This window comes from Bubalus kerabau, chromosome 2 (assembly GCF_029407905.1).
Source record: "Bubalus kerabau isolate K-KA32 ecotype Philippines breed swamp buffalo chromosome 2, PCC_UOA_SB_1v2, whole genome shotgun sequence".
Classification (NCBI taxonomy): Eukaryota; Metazoa; Chordata; class Mammalia; order Artiodactyla; family Bovidae; genus Bubalus; species Bubalus kerabau.
The window spans coordinates 156,440,181-156,460,887 of record NC_073625.1 but is presented as its reverse complement, the minus strand read 5'-3'; the positions used below and the strand labels follow the sequence as shown (position 1 = coordinate 156,460,887).

The 20,707-nt window shown below is 43.5% G+C and overlaps 1 protein-coding gene across 1 annotated transcript in view; it reads right to left on the bottom strand.

Annotated features, from left to right (window-relative positions):
* VEPH1 (ventricular zone expressed PH domain containing 1) overlaps positions 1-20,707 on the bottom strand; it is a 258,723-nt gene that overhangs the window by 150,513 nt on the left and 87,503 nt on the right. Inside the window, exons 4-5 of the mRNA XM_055569246.1 lie at positions 19,918-20,084; positions 5,551-5,760 (exon numbers count right to left, since the gene is read on the bottom strand). Coding sequence (XP_055425221.1) covers positions 5,551-5,760; positions 19,918-20,084 — 377 coding nt within the window. The remainder of the gene's footprint in view (positions 1-5,550; positions 5,761-19,917; positions 20,085-20,707) is intronic.

Below are 20,707 nucleotides of genomic sequence, written 5' to 3'. Positions count from 1 at the left end.
CTGGAGTGGGTTGCCATTTCCTTCTCCAATGCATGAAAGTGAAAAGTGAAAGTGAAGTCGCTCAGTCATGCCTGACTCTTAGCGACCCCATAGACTGCAGTCTACCAGGCTCCTCCGTCCATGGGATTTTCCAGGCAAAATTACTGGAGTGGGTTGCCATTGCCTTTTCCGTATGACCTTTGAGATACAGCCAAAGTGCCATGGGAACGTAGAAGGGGTAACTGCCTAAGAGAACCGAGAAGAGCTTACACAGGGGGAGGTAACATTTGATCTGGGTCAGGAAAGATAAACAAGAGCAGGGGATGGAAACTATCCAGCCAGAAGAATAGGCTGTGAAGATGATGACATATGTCAGGGCAAGGTACGCTCAGGGAAGGATGTAAAATGGTAACAGAACACAGGGGGCATGGAATAGCCTGGACAGGTAAGAGCTAAAACTAGAGGGAGGGTAGGGCCAAGCCAAGATGATGGCATCTGATAGGCAGTGAAGGAGCCAACGGAAGACTTTGTGCAAGGGAGAAAGACCACACTTGCACTTTTAGGAAGAAAACTGGTAATTTAACAAAAGATACATTGGAGTGGGAAGAAGACATCTGTCTCATTAACCCTCTCCAGCTGGGTAGAATTTTATTATATTTCTGTTGCTGTTGTTGTTATTATTACTGCTGTTAGATGAACTGTATCAAGCACTGGCTGTATGCCAGGCACTGTGCTAAGGGTTTTGTATGAATTCTCTGGATGTAAGTCTGGGGATGGACCCTCAGAAGCTACTATGTCATCCTTCTATTGTCTGGCACTCTCCACTACAGTTTCCTCATTTGAGAAAGACAGAAGGACCTGTGTGTTTTTGCCATGCTGAGGATGTATCTGATATTAATAAAATAGTATTTCTTATTTATGCATCTGCTTCATCTGAGCATACCACAAAAGTGGGGTGAATCCTGGCATGATGAGGAGCCAGCTGTGTCCTTTACTGGACAGGCCAAGGAAGGTGCACCTCAGAGGCAACCACTCATCAATTATCCCAGAAGAGGATGGATTTCTCTGCCCTTTGGTCCTCCTAGTGTTACCCTCCATCCAACAGATGCACGTTAGGTGCCAGAACACACCTGAAAATTGCCTGAGTCACTATACAGTTTCCTATAGGGACACAAACACTATACGGCTATTAAGCACGGTTTCATTTTAAATTTGGGCAAAAATATCCCTGAGGTAATTTGGAAGAGAGAAAAAAATAAGAAACTATAGGATATTAATTTTTGTTTTATAGAACAGCTTCCCTCTGCTGGGTTTACACCAGCAGATGGGAAGATTGTGACTGCTATCAGCTGTTTTAAACAGTTTGCCTACCCAGATGGGTGCTGATATGAAAGACAGGTGCATCTGGTATGCTTCCCCATAGCCAGCCCTGCAGTTCCTACACCTGTCTTCATGCAGGCACAGAACATAAAGCAGAAGTCAATTAATAATGTGTGAGACTGATTCCAGGCCGACTCCACCCTTGAGGTTATGCCAGTCCTGAGGGTCACACACCCCTGGAGAGCCCCGCCGCCCACTCCGGTTCCCCTTAAGGATCAAACACTGTAGTTTGATGGAAGGCAGGCAACAAGAGAGGGATCAACAGTAGGCTCCAATCAATCACCAACTGTGCATCTCAAAAGTCATAGCAAGATATTCCAAGTTGCATTGGCTTTTCTGCATTTCTAAAATCTTTTAAATCCTAGCAACAAATATCATCTAATACTTGGCACCCCTGAGTACATCTGAAAATTTTACATGGTATCAAAGAGAAAAAAAATTTAATTAAGTCAATTTTTAGATAAGACCAGAGTATGATTGAGAGAGAGGATCCTAGGGCCTGAGGTCACTAGGTTATTGCAGCTATTCCATCATAAACACCTAAACATCTCCATGTCTCATATATCCCCATGTCCCTTTACCTCACGTATACCAAGCTCTCCATGCAAAAAACAGTGGGGTCTTTTCAGGGCAAAGTTCCTGCTGTTCTCTTTTAATTGCAATTTCCTCCTCCATGGATCGTCAGGAGCCTGTACTTGACTTCTGTCCTCAAACCCACCTGGCAATGCACTTCAGTAACTTTCGGTTTCCTTCTAAAAAGAGGCTGGGTAGAAATAACCATACACATATATCTTGCCTATTGGTTTTGGTCTTTAGAATATGGTGCCACAAAAGTTTTAGAATATTGAACAGGTTTACTCTGATTAAGCAGTTAATAGCTGCTTAGGTTGCTAATTCTTGGGACAACTGAGTTTTATCATTCTTTAAAACTAAAGGGTGATATTTTAGGCATTATTTCTGAATAAAGGATTCTGACTAACATTTAAGGTAGTTTTGTCAGGCTGATCTTGAAAGAAATGGAATAATGGAATTCAAGAATATCAGTGCCGGAAGGGAGATAATCCAATACAAAGATATTATATATATTTTATATGTGTGTGTGTGTGTGTGTGAATTTAATAGTTATTTAAGACTCCTTGTTGGAAAAGGAAATGGCAACCCACTCCAGTATTCCTGCCTGGGAAATCCCATGGACAAAGGAGCCTGGTGAGCCTACAGACCATGGTTGCAAAGAGTTGAACATGACTGAGCAACTAAACCACAAACAGCAACAAAGTCTCCTTGTATCAGTCCTTCATGAGACTTCATAAACATGTTTCATGTCTGCATAATAGTTTAACAATAAGTTTCTAGCTTCTTGCTGTTGGCAGTGAATGTATTTATGCTTAAATCTGTGGGATTTTCTTGAACATTGTTTCCTTAGCATATGGATATTGTTTGTTTTGGAGGACAGAAAAGAGACCCAGAGAAAAGAATCACTTGATGAGTTGCAAAAAGACATTCCTTGTCCTCAGTCATTCTTTATGTCCTTCTCTTTTGATTAACTGGGCATGTGGCCACCAAATCCAGACTACACATTCCAGCCTCCATTGCAGCTATGGTCATCTGCAGCTTTGTTTTATTTAGCCAATAGGATATAAACTGTAGGCTGTATTTGTCTGGAAGAGTCCTTCTCCCCTTTCCCCCATTGGCTGAAATGCTCACTTGATGGGTGGAGATGAATAACCATCTTGGACCAGGAGATGGAAGCCCTGCGCTCTTTGGTATGCTCCAGGATGGGAGAGCAACAAAGGAGAAGGGGGGCCTAAGTTTCTGAAACATGGGATTCTATACTGACTGCCTTCTAGACTTCTTTATGTGCAAGAGAAATAGATGTGTATCTTTGTTTCAACAATTTTTGTTTCAAATTTTTGTGTTACCCTTGACCATATCTAATCTAAACTGCTGTGTCAATAGTCTGGAAAAGTTTTAATTAATTATCATGACTTTATGGAGGAAGGCAGGATGGGTGATGGACAAAGCCTGATTGACTCTTGCTTTAAATATATTATGCCAAGGGATCTCAAATACTGATCCAAGAAAAGGTGTATCAGAATTACCTTGGCAGGCCAAAAATATAGATATATAGATACAGGTATATAGGATTGGAACTAAGATCCCACGTGCTGCACAACCGAAATAAGAATTACACTGGAAGAGGTCGGGGAGGCCCCTTTCCTGGAAACTTTGATTCAATAAGTATTCTCTAGGGCCCAAGAACTTATATTGTGGAAAGAGCTCCTAAAATAATCCTGATATCCCAATACGTTTGGAAAGTGTTTGATTTAGAATTGTTCTCTGCTGATGAACTGAATCAGAAGCATCAGAAAAAATTTTTTTCTCTCTCAAACACAGATGCCTCCATGGGTATGTGAGAATGAGATATAGAGATAGAGCAAGAGCAAGAGAGAGAGAGAGAGAGAGAAAGAGACAGAGAGAGACAGAGACAGAAGAGAAAATATTCTGGTAGTCTTAATTTTGAAATCAGTGATTCCTCAGGCTCTTTGGCCCCCCTTTCTCTCTATACTCACCTGGAGCCACACAAATATCACCTAATATTCTTTTTTTTTTTTTTTAATTGAATTTTATTTATTTATTTATTTATTTTTTCGCCATTTCCTACTCCAGGATATCTTCCCCATCTAAGGACCAAACCCTCATCTCCCACGTTGGCAGGTAGATTCTTTACCACTGAGCCACCAGGGAAGCTCTTACTACACATTAATGATTCATAAATGTATTTGTGACAAAAAGAATGATAACTTAAAGATTCCAAGGCCTTGCCCATCAGAGGTTGAATTTTTTGGTCCATGCAAAAACCTGCAAGGTCAGCAGACCCAGTCAAACAGCTATCGGTCACAGTTGGCCTAAAAGCACTCAGGCATACCACAGGTTCTCCGGGCAGCAAAGGTGACGGGGCACAGAACGTGTTACCAGAAGGCAGATCGTGGCAAGCATGAGACATTCCAAACAGCAGTGAGCAGAAAGGGATTGTGCTCAGCAGTGTCAGGACTGAGTAATCCTTTTACAAGAGCCACGTCACACTCACAAGCACAGGCTGCTTGGGGCCCAGTTCTCCCACCTTCTTCGGAGAAATTAAAGGAGACAGACTCTCCATCAGGAAGAAGCCTGGCACTCACAAGCTCTCTACAAATCTCAGCAGAAATCAAACAAAACAGAACCAAAGAACCATTTTGAGACAAAATTTGAAAACAGTGCCAATGATACCAAAGATCTAATTCCAACTGGGTCACCAACTAACCCAAGCTGAGTCTGGATGAGTCACTTAACCTTTCCAGTTTTTAACTTTCTTCTCTGTGGACTCAAGAGGTTACACTTGGTGAACTATGAAATCCTTTTTAAGAGTTAAACAATTTTATATTTATCTAATAGGAAATATGTAGTATAGGTAAGTGCATGAAGTAAAAGCCTTCCTCTATCAATTACACATTTGCTTCTATTTTTAAAAGATAAAAATCCTCAATTTCAACATAAAATCACCAGACAGACATGCATATGTGTATACACATGCATGCACACACCCTTCAGAACTTTAATTTCTGGAAATTCTTTCTTAGTTGCCTAATCCCTACAAGCTCTGATGGCATCCTGTTGCTGCTGCTGAAAGATTTTATTATGCAAATATTTAGACTAGGACTTTCAAACACCCATGAACGTTTATTGCACTCTCCCATGGAACATCATGGAGAGGGTTCAAAACATACTGAATCCAGGTACTTATTGACAGGATAGCTATGGGTCCTCATTAATAGGCAGTCTCTGAGATCTAACTCCATGTTTACTGACAGTCTCTTGGGTTAAGCAGAATGGCAACCAGAAATGAGATGAAAATCTTGCTGGTTATTGTTATTACAAAGTGGTCTCCATCTATCATTGGGCTTTCTCCATTGTAACCCTTCCCCTTCCTCAGTGACATGTCAGCAATAAAATCCTCACTTCCTGAGCAATCCATATAACCCTGCTACAACATGCCCTTGATCCAGAGGCCACTGTCCATGCCAAAAAAAAAGAGAGAGAGAGAGAGAAAGGGGAACTTTCAGAAGTCTCAGGACATATCTGTATATCATAGAACTCCAATGGATTAAGTGCCAATGGAAATTAGGGAAATGAAGAGAAAAAAGCCATACTTACTTCATCCACGTGTCCAACAGCCCCATAGATTCTTGCCATTTGTCCAATGAGGTAGGGGGATCTCTCAGCAATCTCTTTCAGCATTGGAAGAAAACTGTTCAAAGCCATTGGCTTGTAGCCTGCAATCTCTATGAGAATGCTTAGGATGATGTCGTTATGGGTGGAATCCTTCAATTGCCCAATTAGGAAAGGAATACACTTCTGAACCACCTACAGGAAGAAAAGAGAAGAAGAAGGGAGAAAAAGAAACAGAAGAAAGTTAATTAAGTCAGAATCAATCTAATATTTTTTGTATTCAATCTGAACTCAACACATTCTGAGATTATTACTCTTGTTGGAACGCAAGCAAATCTCCCAAGTCTGAAATTTAAAATTTACAGTAAAATTTCAGAGCCTTCTGTTTCCTTTGCTTTTTCTTTAAATCTGTGCTCTGCAATTGAAGAGTTAAGGCTACAAAATGCTTAAACGCTGCTACTCACTCATAAATCAAGGTCTCCTGTGTTATGTCCTTATCAGTAGTGTTACATTTCCTCCAAACCACCCTGAGAGCTTCAGCTTTTTTTGGAGGGGGTGCCCTTATATGATAGCATTTTCCTCCAAAATCACTGCAGATGGTGACTGCAGCCATGAAAATAAAAGACGCTTACTCCTTGGAAAGAAAGTTATGACCAACCTAGATAGCATATTCAAAAGCAGAGACATTACTTTGCCAACAAATGTCCGTCTAGTCAAGGCTATGGTTTTTCCTGTGGTCATGTATGGATGTGAGAGTTGGACTGTGAAGAAGGCTGAGCGCCGAAAAATTGATGCTTTTGAACTGTGGTGTTGGAGAAGACTCTTGAGAGTCCCTTGGACTGCAAGGAGAGCCAACCAGTCCATTCTGAAAGAGATCATCCCTGGGTGTTCTTTGGAAGGAATGATGCTAAAGCTGAAACTGCAGTACTTTGGCCACCTCATGCGAAGAGTTGACTCATTGGAAAAGACTCTGATACTGGGAGGGATTGGGGGCAGGAGGAGAAGGGGACGACAGAGGATGAGATGGCTGGATGGCATCACTGACTCGATGGACGTGAGTCTGAGTGAACTCTGGGAGTTGGTGATGGACAGGGAGGCCTGGCGTCCTGTGGTTCATGAGGTCGCAAAGAGTCAGATACGACTGAGCAACTGAACTGAACTGAACTGAAAGACTCAAGGAGAACATTATCAAGTAGCATTCTCAGAAATTGGTTGTGCTGTCCATTATCAACTGTGCTGCAAATATTCAGAAGAATGAATTTGATCAGTAATTACATTGAATTGAAAAGCATAGATGGCATTAAAAAAAAGAGTAGGGCAACTATTTATTGAATACCTACTATGTACCCAGAGTGTCTAGAGATTCCTAGAAGGTAGGATAAAGGCCAGAATTTTAAAACATGGTCTAAAACATGCTCAGTCCCTGCTTACATACTCCTTAGACATCATCTTAGACATGCACACCTTGTTCTCTCAATTTTAGTAACAATGTCATTTGTCTCTCTCTCAAATTCCTCTCACCATAAGACCTTTGCACATATCATTCCTTCTCTGTAATAAGGTCTTCTTTACTACCTCATTTCACCAGTTAATTCCTAGTTATCCATAGAATATCAGAGGGTTTCAATTTAAAAGAGAATATAAGTATGTAAGAGATCCTTGACAATGACTTTGATTAGAGCCTTCAAATTAGAGAAATATGGTATGGAAATATTTAAAATAAAAATAAAGCAGGAAAGAGTTCATCCTTTTTCTCAGTTTTCCATTTGGACCACAAAAACGTTATAAGATAAAAAACTACTAAAGTAAAATAATATCTACCATATTCTCAATATCCTAACCTTTCTTAGTTTTTAAAGTCTTTATCAATATAAGGATGCAATAATTTGCATTAAGGAGAATGTGATTTCTTTGTGGAATGATGTCTCTATGTTAACACACAGATACATTGCATACTGACAATTTAATGAATTGTTTGTCTGCTAAAATAAAAGGATTACAAAGAACAACCTGGGGAAAACTGAACAATAAAAGTACAAAGTATTAGTCCATTCATACTTCTCCCATGGTTATTTCTTTTGTTTGTTGTTCGTTTGCTGTTTTGGTAAGGGAGACTCGAAATGTGACTTCCAGTATTAGGATTAAAAAATCTGATAAACAGCTCAACCTGCTAACTCATAAACTGACCCCCTGCCAAAAACCTGCTTTTCCCACCTCTCTAGCCTCAAGTGTCTCCCTTCGTATAAATGACACCACCATCTACCTGCTCAAGCCAGAAGTCTGAGAATCATTCTTTTTTTACAAGGTGAGGGTGGGGGGGCTTGGGGGTGGGGGGTTTTGGGGAGGGAGGAATCATTCTTGACTACTATTTTCCCCTTGTCAGCAGCTTTATCTGAGCAGTCACCAAGTCCTATTGATTCCCACCCCTCAAGTATCCCACATATGAGTCCACTTCTCTTCATGTCCATTCATCCATCCATTCACTCATTCACAAATTATTTATGGAGTCCTTTCCATTTGCAAGGTGCTATTCTAGGTGCTACAGTTAATGTTGTTAACAAGTCTAACAGGTTGTCATTTCCTCCTCCAGGGGATCTTCCCAACCCAGGGATTGAACATTCGTCTCCTGTGGCTCCTGCATTGGCAGGCAGATTCTTTACCACTGAGCCACCTGGGAAGCCCATATATATTATCTTATATATAAATATATACATAAATTTATAAATATAAATTACCCTATATGTAAATTTAAACTTGATATTCATATCCAGTAATCATGGAAGAAAGGTTAGAGCTACTCTCTGATAAATGGCGCGTATGAATGAACAGTTCAATAAAGGCTGCCAGTGCATTGGGGGTGATTGTATGTCCTTCAGGAGAAACTATGTGAGGTCCTTGGCACCTATGGCAGAAGTGTCAGCCAGCTGCTCTGGGTCAGGACAGCACCCTTAACCTGAGGCTTTTAGAAATGGAAAATGCTTACACATTTCCTGCCCCATTCTACAAAATTCCATTTCCCAGTCCTTATTCTTTATGTCCTAGTCCTGGAACACCAGGGTCTCTATGATGCATGTTTCTAGTCGTGACAATTTTATTTAAACTCCAGTCATACATCCCAAGACTATAAAGAAAATTTTAAATGGAGAAGAGAGAAAAGGGTAAAGGAAGAAAGGAAAAACAAGACAGGCAGGCAGGCTCAGGCAAATACAGAGTACTAGGCAAAGCTGAATCCATAGAAGGAGCAAAATGAGAAGAAGTACTAAATAATGTGACTAGCAATAAAATGTGAATAATGTGAATGAATAAAGACAGATATTTCTTGAAGGTTGCTGCTACTGCTGCTAAGTCGTTTCAGTCGTGTCCGACTCTGTGCGACCCCATAGACAGCAGCCCACCAGGCTCCCCCGTCCCTGGGATTCTCCAGGCAAGAACACTGGAGTGGGTTGCCATTTCCTTCTCCAATGCGTGAAAGTGAAGTCGCTCAATCATGTCCAACTCTTAGCGACCCCATGGACTGCAGCCTACCGGCTCCTCCATCCATGGGATTTTCCAGGCAAGAGTACTAGAGTGGGGTGCCATTGCCTTCTCCGTTCTTGAAGCTTATCACTCACATTTAAGGGAAGTGGTGCTTTGGCCTTCAGATATTTTTGGATAAGGAGAAATTATATTTTCCTGACAGTCAGTATTTCCTTAGGTTGGTCTCTTTATGCTGCCTCATTGGAGCTGTTTCACATCTCAGAGAAAGCCTTCTTTTGCTGAGAGCAGAGAAGCCCCTAAGATAACATATATAGCTTGCAGAGAGGAAGCTGACATGGCCTTTGTTCAGGCCATAAGTCCCACACCATGGACTCTGAAAGAGCTTCCAAACTGGCCTCCTCATCTCAAGCCTTTTGCCCTCTCTTCAGCCTCCTCACTGCCTAAAACCCCATCTGCTCATGCCAAAGATTTCCCACAATGCATGGTCAGAATCCCAGTGCCATGGCATTCCAGGGTCATTTACTGGCATTCACTGACGGGTTTATCTGCTGCCTCTTCCTCCACGAACCTCCCGACCCAGCAACATGCCACTGACCACCCACAGTGGCTTGAACACACATGAAAGTATGAGAAAACTCATACTTTCAAAGCTGATCTCAAATAGTTCTACTTCTGGGAAGCCTTCCCTCCAGCCCACTCTCACATACACACAACCTGGAGCCAGAGCACAGGGAGGCCACTGAACCACACACGGAAATATTCTGCAGCCTTATACAGCGTTCTGTCTTCTGACCCGACACATACACCTTTATAACAATCTGGGAGGCTTGCTATGAATTTAGAATTTTTGGTCCCTGTCAAGGAAACAGGAAGAAATGACCCCTAGCCTCCATCCCTTGCCCCTCCCTTCTCTTCCTACCCCTCCCTTTGCCCTCAAGGAGTTTCCTATGCATATTTGTGGATACTCCAGCCCACATATGCAAGCTCATATAGGCTGGCCTCAGACCTATGGGGGTGACACTGTTGGCATGGCCTGTCCTCGGGGAAACAGACTGAGGCCAGGACTTCCACAGCCCTGGAAGCAGGATGGAGGTTTACTGGAAAGGGATTCCAAGGTCCCGGTTATCTGGACTGTGTTTAGTAGGCAGGGCGGTGGACGGGAGCTGGGGGCACAGGCAGAGGAGCGCCAGTCAGAACTGTACAAATCCAGTAGCCCAGGTGAGGGCCCGTCCCTGGCTTTCCTGTTCCTTCTTGAGCAGAATCAATCACTGCCTTTACTGTCTCCTAGGAAAGTCTGCCAACGAGTTTAGCATCTTGTCACTGAACTGAAATTCTGTGGACACATCTCATTACTCTAGGCTGTGGTCACCTTGAACAGAGGGCCATCAAAAATAACTTAACTGGCAGCAAGGACATGTAAATTCTTGTTAAAGAATAAAAAGTCGAGCTACTGTGTGTGTATACATGTATGTTTCCACACTCCCTCTCAAATTACACCTAGATTCAATGTTCTCTTTCAGTTAATTTGATTAGCACTAACAATGTCTATTCGGAGAAGGCAATGGCACCCCACTCCAGTAATTTTGCCTAGAAAATCCCATGGACGGAGGAGCCTGGTAGGCTGCAGTCCATGGGGTCGCTAGAGTCGGACACGACTGAGGGACTTCACTTTCACTTTTCACTTTCATGCATTGGAGAAGGAACTCCAGTGTTCTTGCGTGGAGAATCCCAGATGGGGAAGCCTGGTGGGCTGCCGTCTATGGGGTCACACAGAGTCGGACACGACTGACGTGACTTAGCAGCAGCAGCAGCAGCAGCAACAATGTCTATTAATCTCCAGAAATCTCTAAAAATAACTGCCACTCTTTTCATTTACTACTTACAGCTACCATACTAACAAAATATATATTCTGAAAACCATGGTTCTGCTCCAAAGACTGTTTTAAAACCGATTATACAGTCCATGCAGAGAAGGCAATGGCACCCCACTCCAGTACTCTTGCCTAGAAAATGCCATGGACGGAGGAGCCTGGTAGGCTGCAGTCCCTGGGGTCGCCACAGTCGGACATGACTGAGCGACTTCACTTTCACTTTTCACTTGCATGCATTGGAGAAGGAAATGGCAACCCACTCCAGTGTTATTGCCTGGAGAATCCCAGGGACGGGGAGCCTGGTGGGCTGCTGTCTGTGGGGTCTCACAGAGCGGACATGACTGAAGCGACTTAGCAGCAGCAGCAACAGCATACAGTCCATGAACTTCCTGATGTTCAAGCTGGTTTTAGAAAAGGCAGAGGAACCAGAGATCAAATTGCCAACATCTGCTGGATCATGGAAAAAGCAAGAGAGTTTCAGAAAAGCATCTATTTCTGCTTTATTGACTATGCCAAAGCCTTTGACTGTGTGGATCACAATCAACTGTGGAAAATTCTGAAAGAGATGGCAATACCAGACCACCTGACCTGCCTCTTGAGAAATCTGTATGCAGGTCAGGAAGCAACAGTTAGAACTGGACATGGAACAACAGACTGGTTCCAAATAGGAAAAGGAGTACGTCAAGGCTGTATATTGTCACCCTGCTTATTTAACTTCTATGCAGAGTACATCATGAGAAACGCTGGACTGGATGGAAGAAGCACAAGCTGGAATCAAGATTGCCAGGAGAAATCTCAATAACCTCAGATATGCAGATGACACCACCCTTATGGCAGAAAGTGAAGAGGAACTCAAAAGCCTCTTGATGAAGGTGAAAGTGGAGAGTGAAAAAGTTGGCTTAAAGCTCAACATTCAGAAAACGCAGATCATGGCATCCAGTCCCATCACTTCATGGGAAATAGATGGGGAAACAGTGGAAACAGTGTCAGACTTTATTTTTCTGGGCTCCAAAATCACTGCAGATGGTGACTGCAGCCATAAAATTAAAAGACGCTTACTCCTTGGAAGGAAAGTTATGACCAACCTAGATAGCATATTCAAAAGCAGAGACATACTTTGCCAACAAAGGTTCATCTAGTCAAGGCTATGGTTTTTCCTGTGGTCATGTATGGATGTGAGAGTTGGACTGTGAAGAAGGCTGAGCACCGAAGAATTGATGCTTTTGAACTATCGTGTTGGAGAAGACTCTTGAGAGTCCCTTGGACTGCAAGGAGATCCAACCAGTCCATTCTGAAGGAGATCAGCCCTGGGATTTCTTTGGAAGGAATGATGCTGAGGCTGAAGCTCCAGTACTTTGGCCACCTAATGCAAAGAGTTGACTCATTGGAAAAGACTCTGATGCTGGGAAGGATTGGGGGCAAGAGGAGAAGGGGACGACAGAGGATGAGATGGCTGGATGGCATCACTGACTCGATGGACGTGAGTCTGAGTGAACTCTGGGAGTTGGTGATGGAGAGGGAAGCCTGGCATGCTGCGATTCATGGGGTCACAAAGAGTTGGACACGAATGAGCAACTGAACTGAACTGAACTGAACTGAATACAGTCCATCACTCCATCTTCTTAATGTTTTGCAACTATTCTCATTTTAAACAAATACTAAGTGACCTTTGAGTCTTGTCAGCCAGAAGATGCTGTGTTAGGTGAGGAGGATTAGGTATGTGAACTGGAATGTTCTACACTGCTGAGAGAAAATCCTAGAAAATGACTCTTTTCTAGGGACCAGACCACAAAAGCAGTTCCTCTGGGTCTGGACATTAATCAATAGAGGGCTGAACTTGCCAATTCCTGCCACTTATCTCTGTATAGTTAGGGTTAGAAGTCTATGTCCTAAGGATAATTACAGACATGCTCATGTGTGTTACTAAATTCTGCTCCTTTTGTTGGCTAGACTACAGCATGGTTTTTGGCAGCCAAGAATACAGTCTTAGGCCCAGAAGGCCACTTGGAAAATTGACCACCCAGCCTTTTCCTGTAAATGGACTCGGAGAATTCTCTGGAGCTTCCAGCCATGAGTCACTAGCCAGGAATTGCCTCCCTCCACCTAGGAAGGACATTTTCGTAAGAGAGGGATACTCTGTAGACAGTGATGGAGGAAGGGACCCCACCAGCTTGGGAAGCAACATCAGAAAGTCACAGACAATCTCAGCTACACAAAGAGATTTTTTGTTTTAAGGGCCAACTGTTGACCCTCCAATCCTGAAAAACCAGGTTATCACTAGTCACAGAAGGTAGGTAGTGAAGAGCGCATTCAAGAAAACATGAAACATTCCTGCACACTGCCTTCATTGGAGAACCTGCTCAGGGATCTCCAAGTTACAGAACGCTGGCACAGTGTTCATGCAGAGAGAAAAGCCTTCTTTTAATCCTCATTTCACAAGGTGAAAATCCTCGTTTAGCCTCTCATTTCACTTGAGATTGGATGAACTAGATGTACATGGAAAGCCTCAGTCTGTAGATGTGACTGTTGCCCTGATTTCGTTTTCCTCTCAGTCGACCTTTTTCTGTATCCCTCCTGTTCCCTTTGCCTGCTGTCTAATTAATGAACATGAGAGAGAGGAGGGTTTACCTGGGATTTCTCTAGCTCACTACCTGTGTATCTCAGTAATCAAGTGCTAGCTGACAAAGAGCTGAAGGAGGCAAGGGGGTGGGGTGGGGAGGGGCAGGACCACTTTAACATGAAGAGAAGTGCTGATGGAAAGCAAAGGGTTGGTCAGTGCCCTGTCAACCCTCCCTCCCACCAGTTAGGATCCTGGTCCTGGGGTTGTCCCTTCACTTCACTATGAGTGCTTCCTAACCCTTTGCTTCTTCATTCCAGGATCCACACTCAGCACCCATGATAGATCTCATTGGCTGGAATTAGACTGGATTGATGATGTAGTTCATCCTGACCTGTATGCCTTTGTGAAAGCTCCCTAACCAGTGTCAGCCCCAGATATTCTGTAAATGGCAGCCTTCGGGGCAGGGCAGTGTGACTGTAATGGCCTGTGGAAGACACGGACATTGACCGTCTGAAAATGGGAGGCCGGATAAAGATGAGGGAGGCACATGACAAGCCACCTCACCAAGCCACTCCCTGGTACCCACCCTGTTCTTAACCTCTCCAAACTTCAGCTTCTCCGTTTACAAAATGAAAAGGCTGTTGTGGGGAACAAGTGAGATGATTCCTGTAAAACACCTATGTAAGTGCCTGGTACTTAACATGAGCTCGACCACTACTGGTGCCCCCTTGTCCACCCTCCCCTGCCTCCTGTAACCTGGGAACACTCCCCTGGGGCCTTCGGAAGTGGAGGCTGCTCAGTGACTCCCCCAGAAGAAGAGAGGAGGGGGCTGGGAGTCAGAGTGCTGGACCTGTCCAGCAGTGTCCCTTACTGCTCACTACTGGGTGATGGGGGCAGGATAACCTCTCAAAGCATCCAGTTTTTCCCCCTACCTTTAACGGATTAATTCATTTTAATGTGTATATAATTTTAAAGGGTATACTCCATTGACATCAAAGCATCCATTCTGACTAGTGTAAAATGGAAAAAAATTACACATTATAGAGTTATTGGTAGCATTAAGTGAGATATTAGATGTTAAAACAAAAATCCTTTGTGAATGATAAATCCTCTGCAAATTTAGGCACTAATACTATTTCATCTGTGTTAAGAAATATTCACAGAGTGACTTCTCTGTGCCAGATACTATGCCAGGCATTGGGGACACAGTAATGGACAAGGGAGTCCTCGTGTCTCAAGCATTTGTATCACAGCCAAGGTGGTTCCCTGGTAGTTCAGCTGGTAAAGAATCCACCTGCAGTGCAGGAGACTCTGGTTCAATTCCTGGGTTGGGAAGACCTGCTGGAGAAGTGATAGGCGACCCACTCCAGTATTCTTGGGCTTCCCTGGTGGCTCATCTGGTAAAGAATCCACCTGCAATGCAGGAGACCTGGGTTAGATCCCTGGGTTGGGAAGATCCCCTGGAGAAGGGAATGGCTACCTGCTCCAGTATTCTAGTATTCTGGCCTGCAGAATTCCATGGCAAAGAGCTGGACACAAATGAGTGACTTTCACTTTCACTTTCAAGGTGGTCCGGAGGGAAAGAGAACAGCAGAGACAAATTCATGGCAGTGTGAAATGTGCTGTGTCAGGGATTAGGGGTAAGAAAAGAGTCAGAAAGTTTTGCAGGCAAGAAAGCCACATCTAAGCAATTGTCAGCTCACAAAGGGTGGTGCTGGTGAGGGAAGATCATTCTAGGTGGAGAACATGACATGTACATAAAAACTCAGTGCCTGATAGAGAATGCCCGCTTGTGATCCCTGAGACCAGATACTTGTTCAAGGTCTAAGGGTTAAAGAGACCCGGATGCTGGCAAAGATTGAGGGCAAGAGGAGAAGGGGGTGACAGAGGATGAGATGGTTGGATGACATCACTGACTCAACAGACATGAGTCTGAGCAAACTCAGGGAGATGGTGAAGGACAGGGAAGCCTGGCGTGCTGCAGTCTGTGAGGTAGCAAAGAGTCGGACACAACAACAACAAGAGTGACTGAACAACAGCAACAACAACAAGAGTGACTGAACAACAGCAACAAAGGAGGCCAAGCAACAGACAGGGGCCTGGTTTTAAATAGCTTCATAAGCCCTTTCCCAAGTCTCTGGACAGCCACAGAAAGACTGTAACCAGCGGTCTGCTGGGACCTCTCTGAATGCCACACAAGGTGCCACTATCTATCACTCTTGGACCTTACCTTTTTGGGTCAGGTCACACCAAGCCCCTTCCTATAAGTGAGCGTCCTCCTGGTTTCATTTACTGTCTTTATTCCATGGGAAATAAGTTGAATTTGCTTATTCTCTCCAGATCCTCCTTGAACTTGTATTGAACCTGCCCTTCTAAACATTGTGTTTAGCTTTCGCTCTCAGGCTGCAGATAAAATGGCATGCCCAGCTGTCTCTTTTCTGAAACCAGGTCCTGCCTATTAGTCACCTCTCTCTATTCCCCACATCACCTGGTCCCCAGTCTCTATCTGTGGTAGGCAGAATAACAACTTCCCCAAGATGTCCACATTCGAATCCATGGAACCTGTGAAACAGGGACTTTGTAAATGCGATTAAGTTAAGGGTCTTGCGATGGCAAGATACTCTTGGATCATCTGGGTGGTCCCAATGTAATCACAGGACCTTGGCAAAGGGAAGAAGAAGAGTCAGAGTCAGGGAAAACATGATGGAAAAGCAGAGGTGAGAGTGATGCAGGCCGTGAGCCAGGCTATTGCAGCTGGAAAGGGCAAGGAAACATTCTTCTCTAGATTCTCCGGAAGGAATGCAAGCCTGCTGACCCATTTTAGACTTCTGACTTACAAAACTGTAAAGTAATAAATTTGTGTTGTTTTAAATCACTACATTTGTGGTAATGTTAGAGCAGCACAGGAAAATAATACACCACCCTGTCTGTGTCCCCCTCACTCTGAGCTTTCTTTTACCTGGTCTAGTGATCCCTTAACTCCACTCCCTGCCCAAACTCTGCTGTAGCTTTGCCCATCCTTTATGTCCTTAATCCTTTCTGAAATTCATTTTTCAATCTGTGCTTGGAATTCACTCCCAGACTACCTCTAGCTTGTTCTATCTAATATTTTCTGCCACATCTTCAATCACTTTATTCTTACTGGATATTTTTAAACCCTCCTTATTTCCTCTAAACTCCAACAGCCATGCAGGCATTTCCTACACTTCCCTTCCACACACAATCCATAATAGATGTCTTCCACTCCCCACTTCACCCCTACAGACCACTGCCTCTCATGAGTCACTAGTGGGTCTCCAGCTACCAAAGCCAAGGTTGATTCCTATCTCCAATCTCCTTTAAGTCCCTATATCTTGACCCTGTTGAGTCACTTTCCCTCTTTGAAGACCACACGCATTGTTTTACTTATTTTCATGGTCTTTACTTTCTTTGACCTCTTTTGTTCATTTTTTCATTTCCAAATTCAACAACACTTTATTGAAGCCCTACTATGTGCCCAGCACTGTGGTAGGGCATTCATACAAATATGCAGACACAGGTGCTGTGCTCCTCAAGGAGTTTAAGGCACACTGGGAGAGAAAGACATGGAAAAAATAACTGCAATATATTGTTCTAAGGGCAAAAGCAAAACTGTATACCAGGTAACAGAGAGGCGCCCAGTCCTCTGTCTGACCTCTAGCCTTGCTGCTCTAAGTGTGGTCACTGAAGCAGCAGGGGCAGCAACGCCAGGGAACTTGAAAAAGAGTAGAATTGGGGACCCCATTCTAGAACTACTGACCTGAAACCTCCGGGGGTGGGGCTCAAGCCTGCTCTCTCATGTCCAGGTCTCCCAGCCCGGTCCCCACTTCTTAAAGGCCATCTGCCTCTCTTCTCAACCTGACACAAAACCTCAAGGTCTGGCCTGATGCCACTCCCTCTGTGCATCTTCATGGCACCTGTTTTCCCCTAAGGCAGAACTCACTGCCATCCCATCTCTGTTTATACCTTTCTTTGAGAGGCTGGGCCTGAGGCATGTGGGATCTTAGTTCCTAGACTAGGGATCAAACTCATGCCACCTTATTAGGAGTGCCAAGTCTTAACCACTGGACTGCTAGTGAAGTCCTCCCAACCTCTTTTTTTTTTTCTCCCACCCTCCTTTTCTTAAAAATCTGTTTCTATCTTTTGTAGAGCACTTATCAGCCTCTTTAATTAAGCTTAGTTTTATGAATATTTATTGAGTACTATCAGATACTGTAACAAGATGTGGGATACAGAGGAAAAGAAGAAATCATGCCTTGCCACGAGGAGCTTACAGTCTATTGTGGTTAATTATACATATAATCAACCTTGTCTGCCTTTCTTTGAATTTTGACATTGAATTCAAATGTTCCAGTTTTCACCTTGGTGTTGTTTTTCAAGTGGTGGATATTGATATTAACATGATAATGGAGCAAAGATGCAGCCATAACTGATATAACCTTGGTCTTAGCATTAATCTGTATATGCACATGTGCTTGTGCCCTCTAGAATCCACTTCTACTTCCCCCTTCCTGAAGCTGCTGACGCTGCTAAGTCATGTCAGTCGTGCCTGACTCTGTGTAGCCCCAGAGAGAGCAGCCCACCAGGCTCTCCTGTCCCTGGGATTCTTCAGGCAAGAACACTGGAGTGGGTTGTCGTTTCCTTCTCCAATGCATGAAAGTGAAAAGTGAAAGTGAAGTCGCTCAGTTGGGTCCGACTCCTAGGGACCCCATGGACTGCAGCCTACTAGGTTCCTCCGTCCATGGGATTTGCCAGGCAAGAGTACTGGAGTGGGTTGCCATTGCCTTCTCCGCCCCTCTTCCTAGCAGCCTCTTGTTTCTGAGTGTCTTCAGGGTTCAGGAGAAGCTCCAGGGATAGAGCAGGGGTCTGAAACAAAGACTCTCAGGACTTTGATTTGGATGTTTCAGGAGTCATGGGGGAGAAGCATACTGCTTATAGAACCCCGACTCCCATCCAGATCCCACAAGGAGAAAGCCTACAGAAAATGGAAGCCAACATTGAGAAATCAAAAATCTGAGAAATGGAGATGGAGAAGCTGTTCTGCTCACATACTTGAGCCCCTAATCAAGTCTTATCTGAAGGTTTTTCCCCATTGTATGCACTAATGCATTCCTTTTATTGTTTAAACCAGTACGGGTTGGGTCTTTGGTTGCTGATAGTCACATGCAACCTAATTATTATGGCGCTAGTGGGCTTCCCAGGTGGCTCAGATGGTAAAGAATTTGCCTGCAGTGCAGAAGATCTAGGTTTGATCCCTGGGACAGGAAGATCTCCTGAAGAAGGGAACAGCAACCCACTACCTTCCCAATGGCAAAGTATTCTTTTTGTATTTTTGCCTGGAGAATCCCATGGACAGAGGAGCCTGGCAGGCTGCAGTCCATAGGGTCACAAAGAGTCAGAAGAAGCTTGGCACACACTCAAAGAATAACTAATTTGCCATCTAGAAGGTGAGCCTTTGCTCTCATTACAGGCTGATTTCCCCATAAGTGAAGACGTGTGCAGGTCTTCCCCAGGGCCCCATCTGAGAAACTGTAGATCCCAAGGACTGCACAACCACACTGAACTTTCATCAAAGATGTTCTGCAGTGACTACAGATTTGCACACTTGATGTGTTTGTATTACTGTACCTGTAGTGGTTAATTTTGTGTGCCAGCTTCACTGGGTCAGAGGGCACCCGGATATTTGATGAAACATTATTCTCAGCGTCTCTGTGAGGGTGTTTCCAGATGACACTGGCATCTAAACAGGCTCAGCTGTGATGAGAGGGTAACAGGCAGGAGGAAACAAACTTCAAGTGGCAGACGTTTTTTTCCTTCTCGACACAAAATTAAAAGAGGCTTCTTTTAATTCTGTGTTGAGGACACCTGGTTCTGCCTTGAGCTAACCAATCCATTTCTCTTCTAGAAATGTTTTTCTTAAGCTATGTTAATGAAACTATGTATTTGCTTTGGAATCTGCCTTTCTTTACAATGGTTCCCCCTAAGACTAACTTTTTTTCTTTTCTCAAACCTTGGGCTGAGAACGGGCTCAACAAACCAGTATTCATGTCAATTGTTTTATGATGCACCTCCTGCCATCCTATCTCAAAAACGCATACTGTGGGAGAGGGGCCTGGTGAAACTCTCTCAGCCTTGAGGTGTCTCTCTTATCTGATTAATAGCTTTCTAACAGACATAAAACACCTTGCTAAAAACTAGCAAGGGGTCACTCTTTCTGTCCCCTTCTGATGTCTGTGTCAGAAGCTTTCCCTATCTCTGTTACACTTTAATAAAACTTTGCTGCAGAAAAAGCTCCAAGTAGTCAAGTCTCATCTCTGACCCCAGATCAAAATCCCCTCCTCTGGAGGTCATGAATCCTGGTATAACACATGGCTTGCAGCAGCAACCTTTCTGTGTGGATCATGTTGTATATAATATAATTTTTACCTCCAGTTGCTTCCTCTTTGCAGCTACATGCAAAAGCCGTAGAAGATGGTACTGTTCTGGTTGTTCCAGTTGAGACATCAAGCCTAGGAGTTCTGTGAGGTGTCTGTTAATTGGTTGAGGCTGCTTTTCATACACAGCAGGTAAAACTCTCAACAACATGGCATTACCTGTTGAAGGAACAATAACGAGAATGATGACTTTATCAGTCCATGAGCCATAGAAATAATATTATTAATGTAATAAATTTTCCACTTCCTCACATATTAAGCAGCACAGGCTGATGACCAAATCCTCTGCTTAAAATAACATGGTATTTATTTTTATTCTGAAAAATCACTAAAGCATTAAACAGTTTCTGTAAAAGGGAATATTTTATGATATGATCAGCATTATTATCTAATGAAAAATTTTCCTGAGTAATGCGCCCTGGGGAAAAGAGAATTTGACAGTAACCAGACCGAACCCTTGTGGAAGAAACAGTTCTGATAAAGAATTCCTGTTGAGAAACAGTATTTGGATGCTGTTTAAATAAAAACTAAGCAGTGCTGTAAGCATGGATCTAAATGAAACTGAACCAAAAAAATAAAAATAAAAATAGTGCAGAGGAATGTATTCATGTTCCTGAGAGATATGGAGGCCTGATTTAGACAACTGACATATGGAGGCTATGCCTTATTTTTATGAATAGTTAGGAAAGTAGCAATGCAAATTTAGATCCTCAATTTCTGCACTATATCAAGGGAAGTTTAGACTGAGCTTGTTTGTCACGTGATTTGCCTCAAAGACTTAT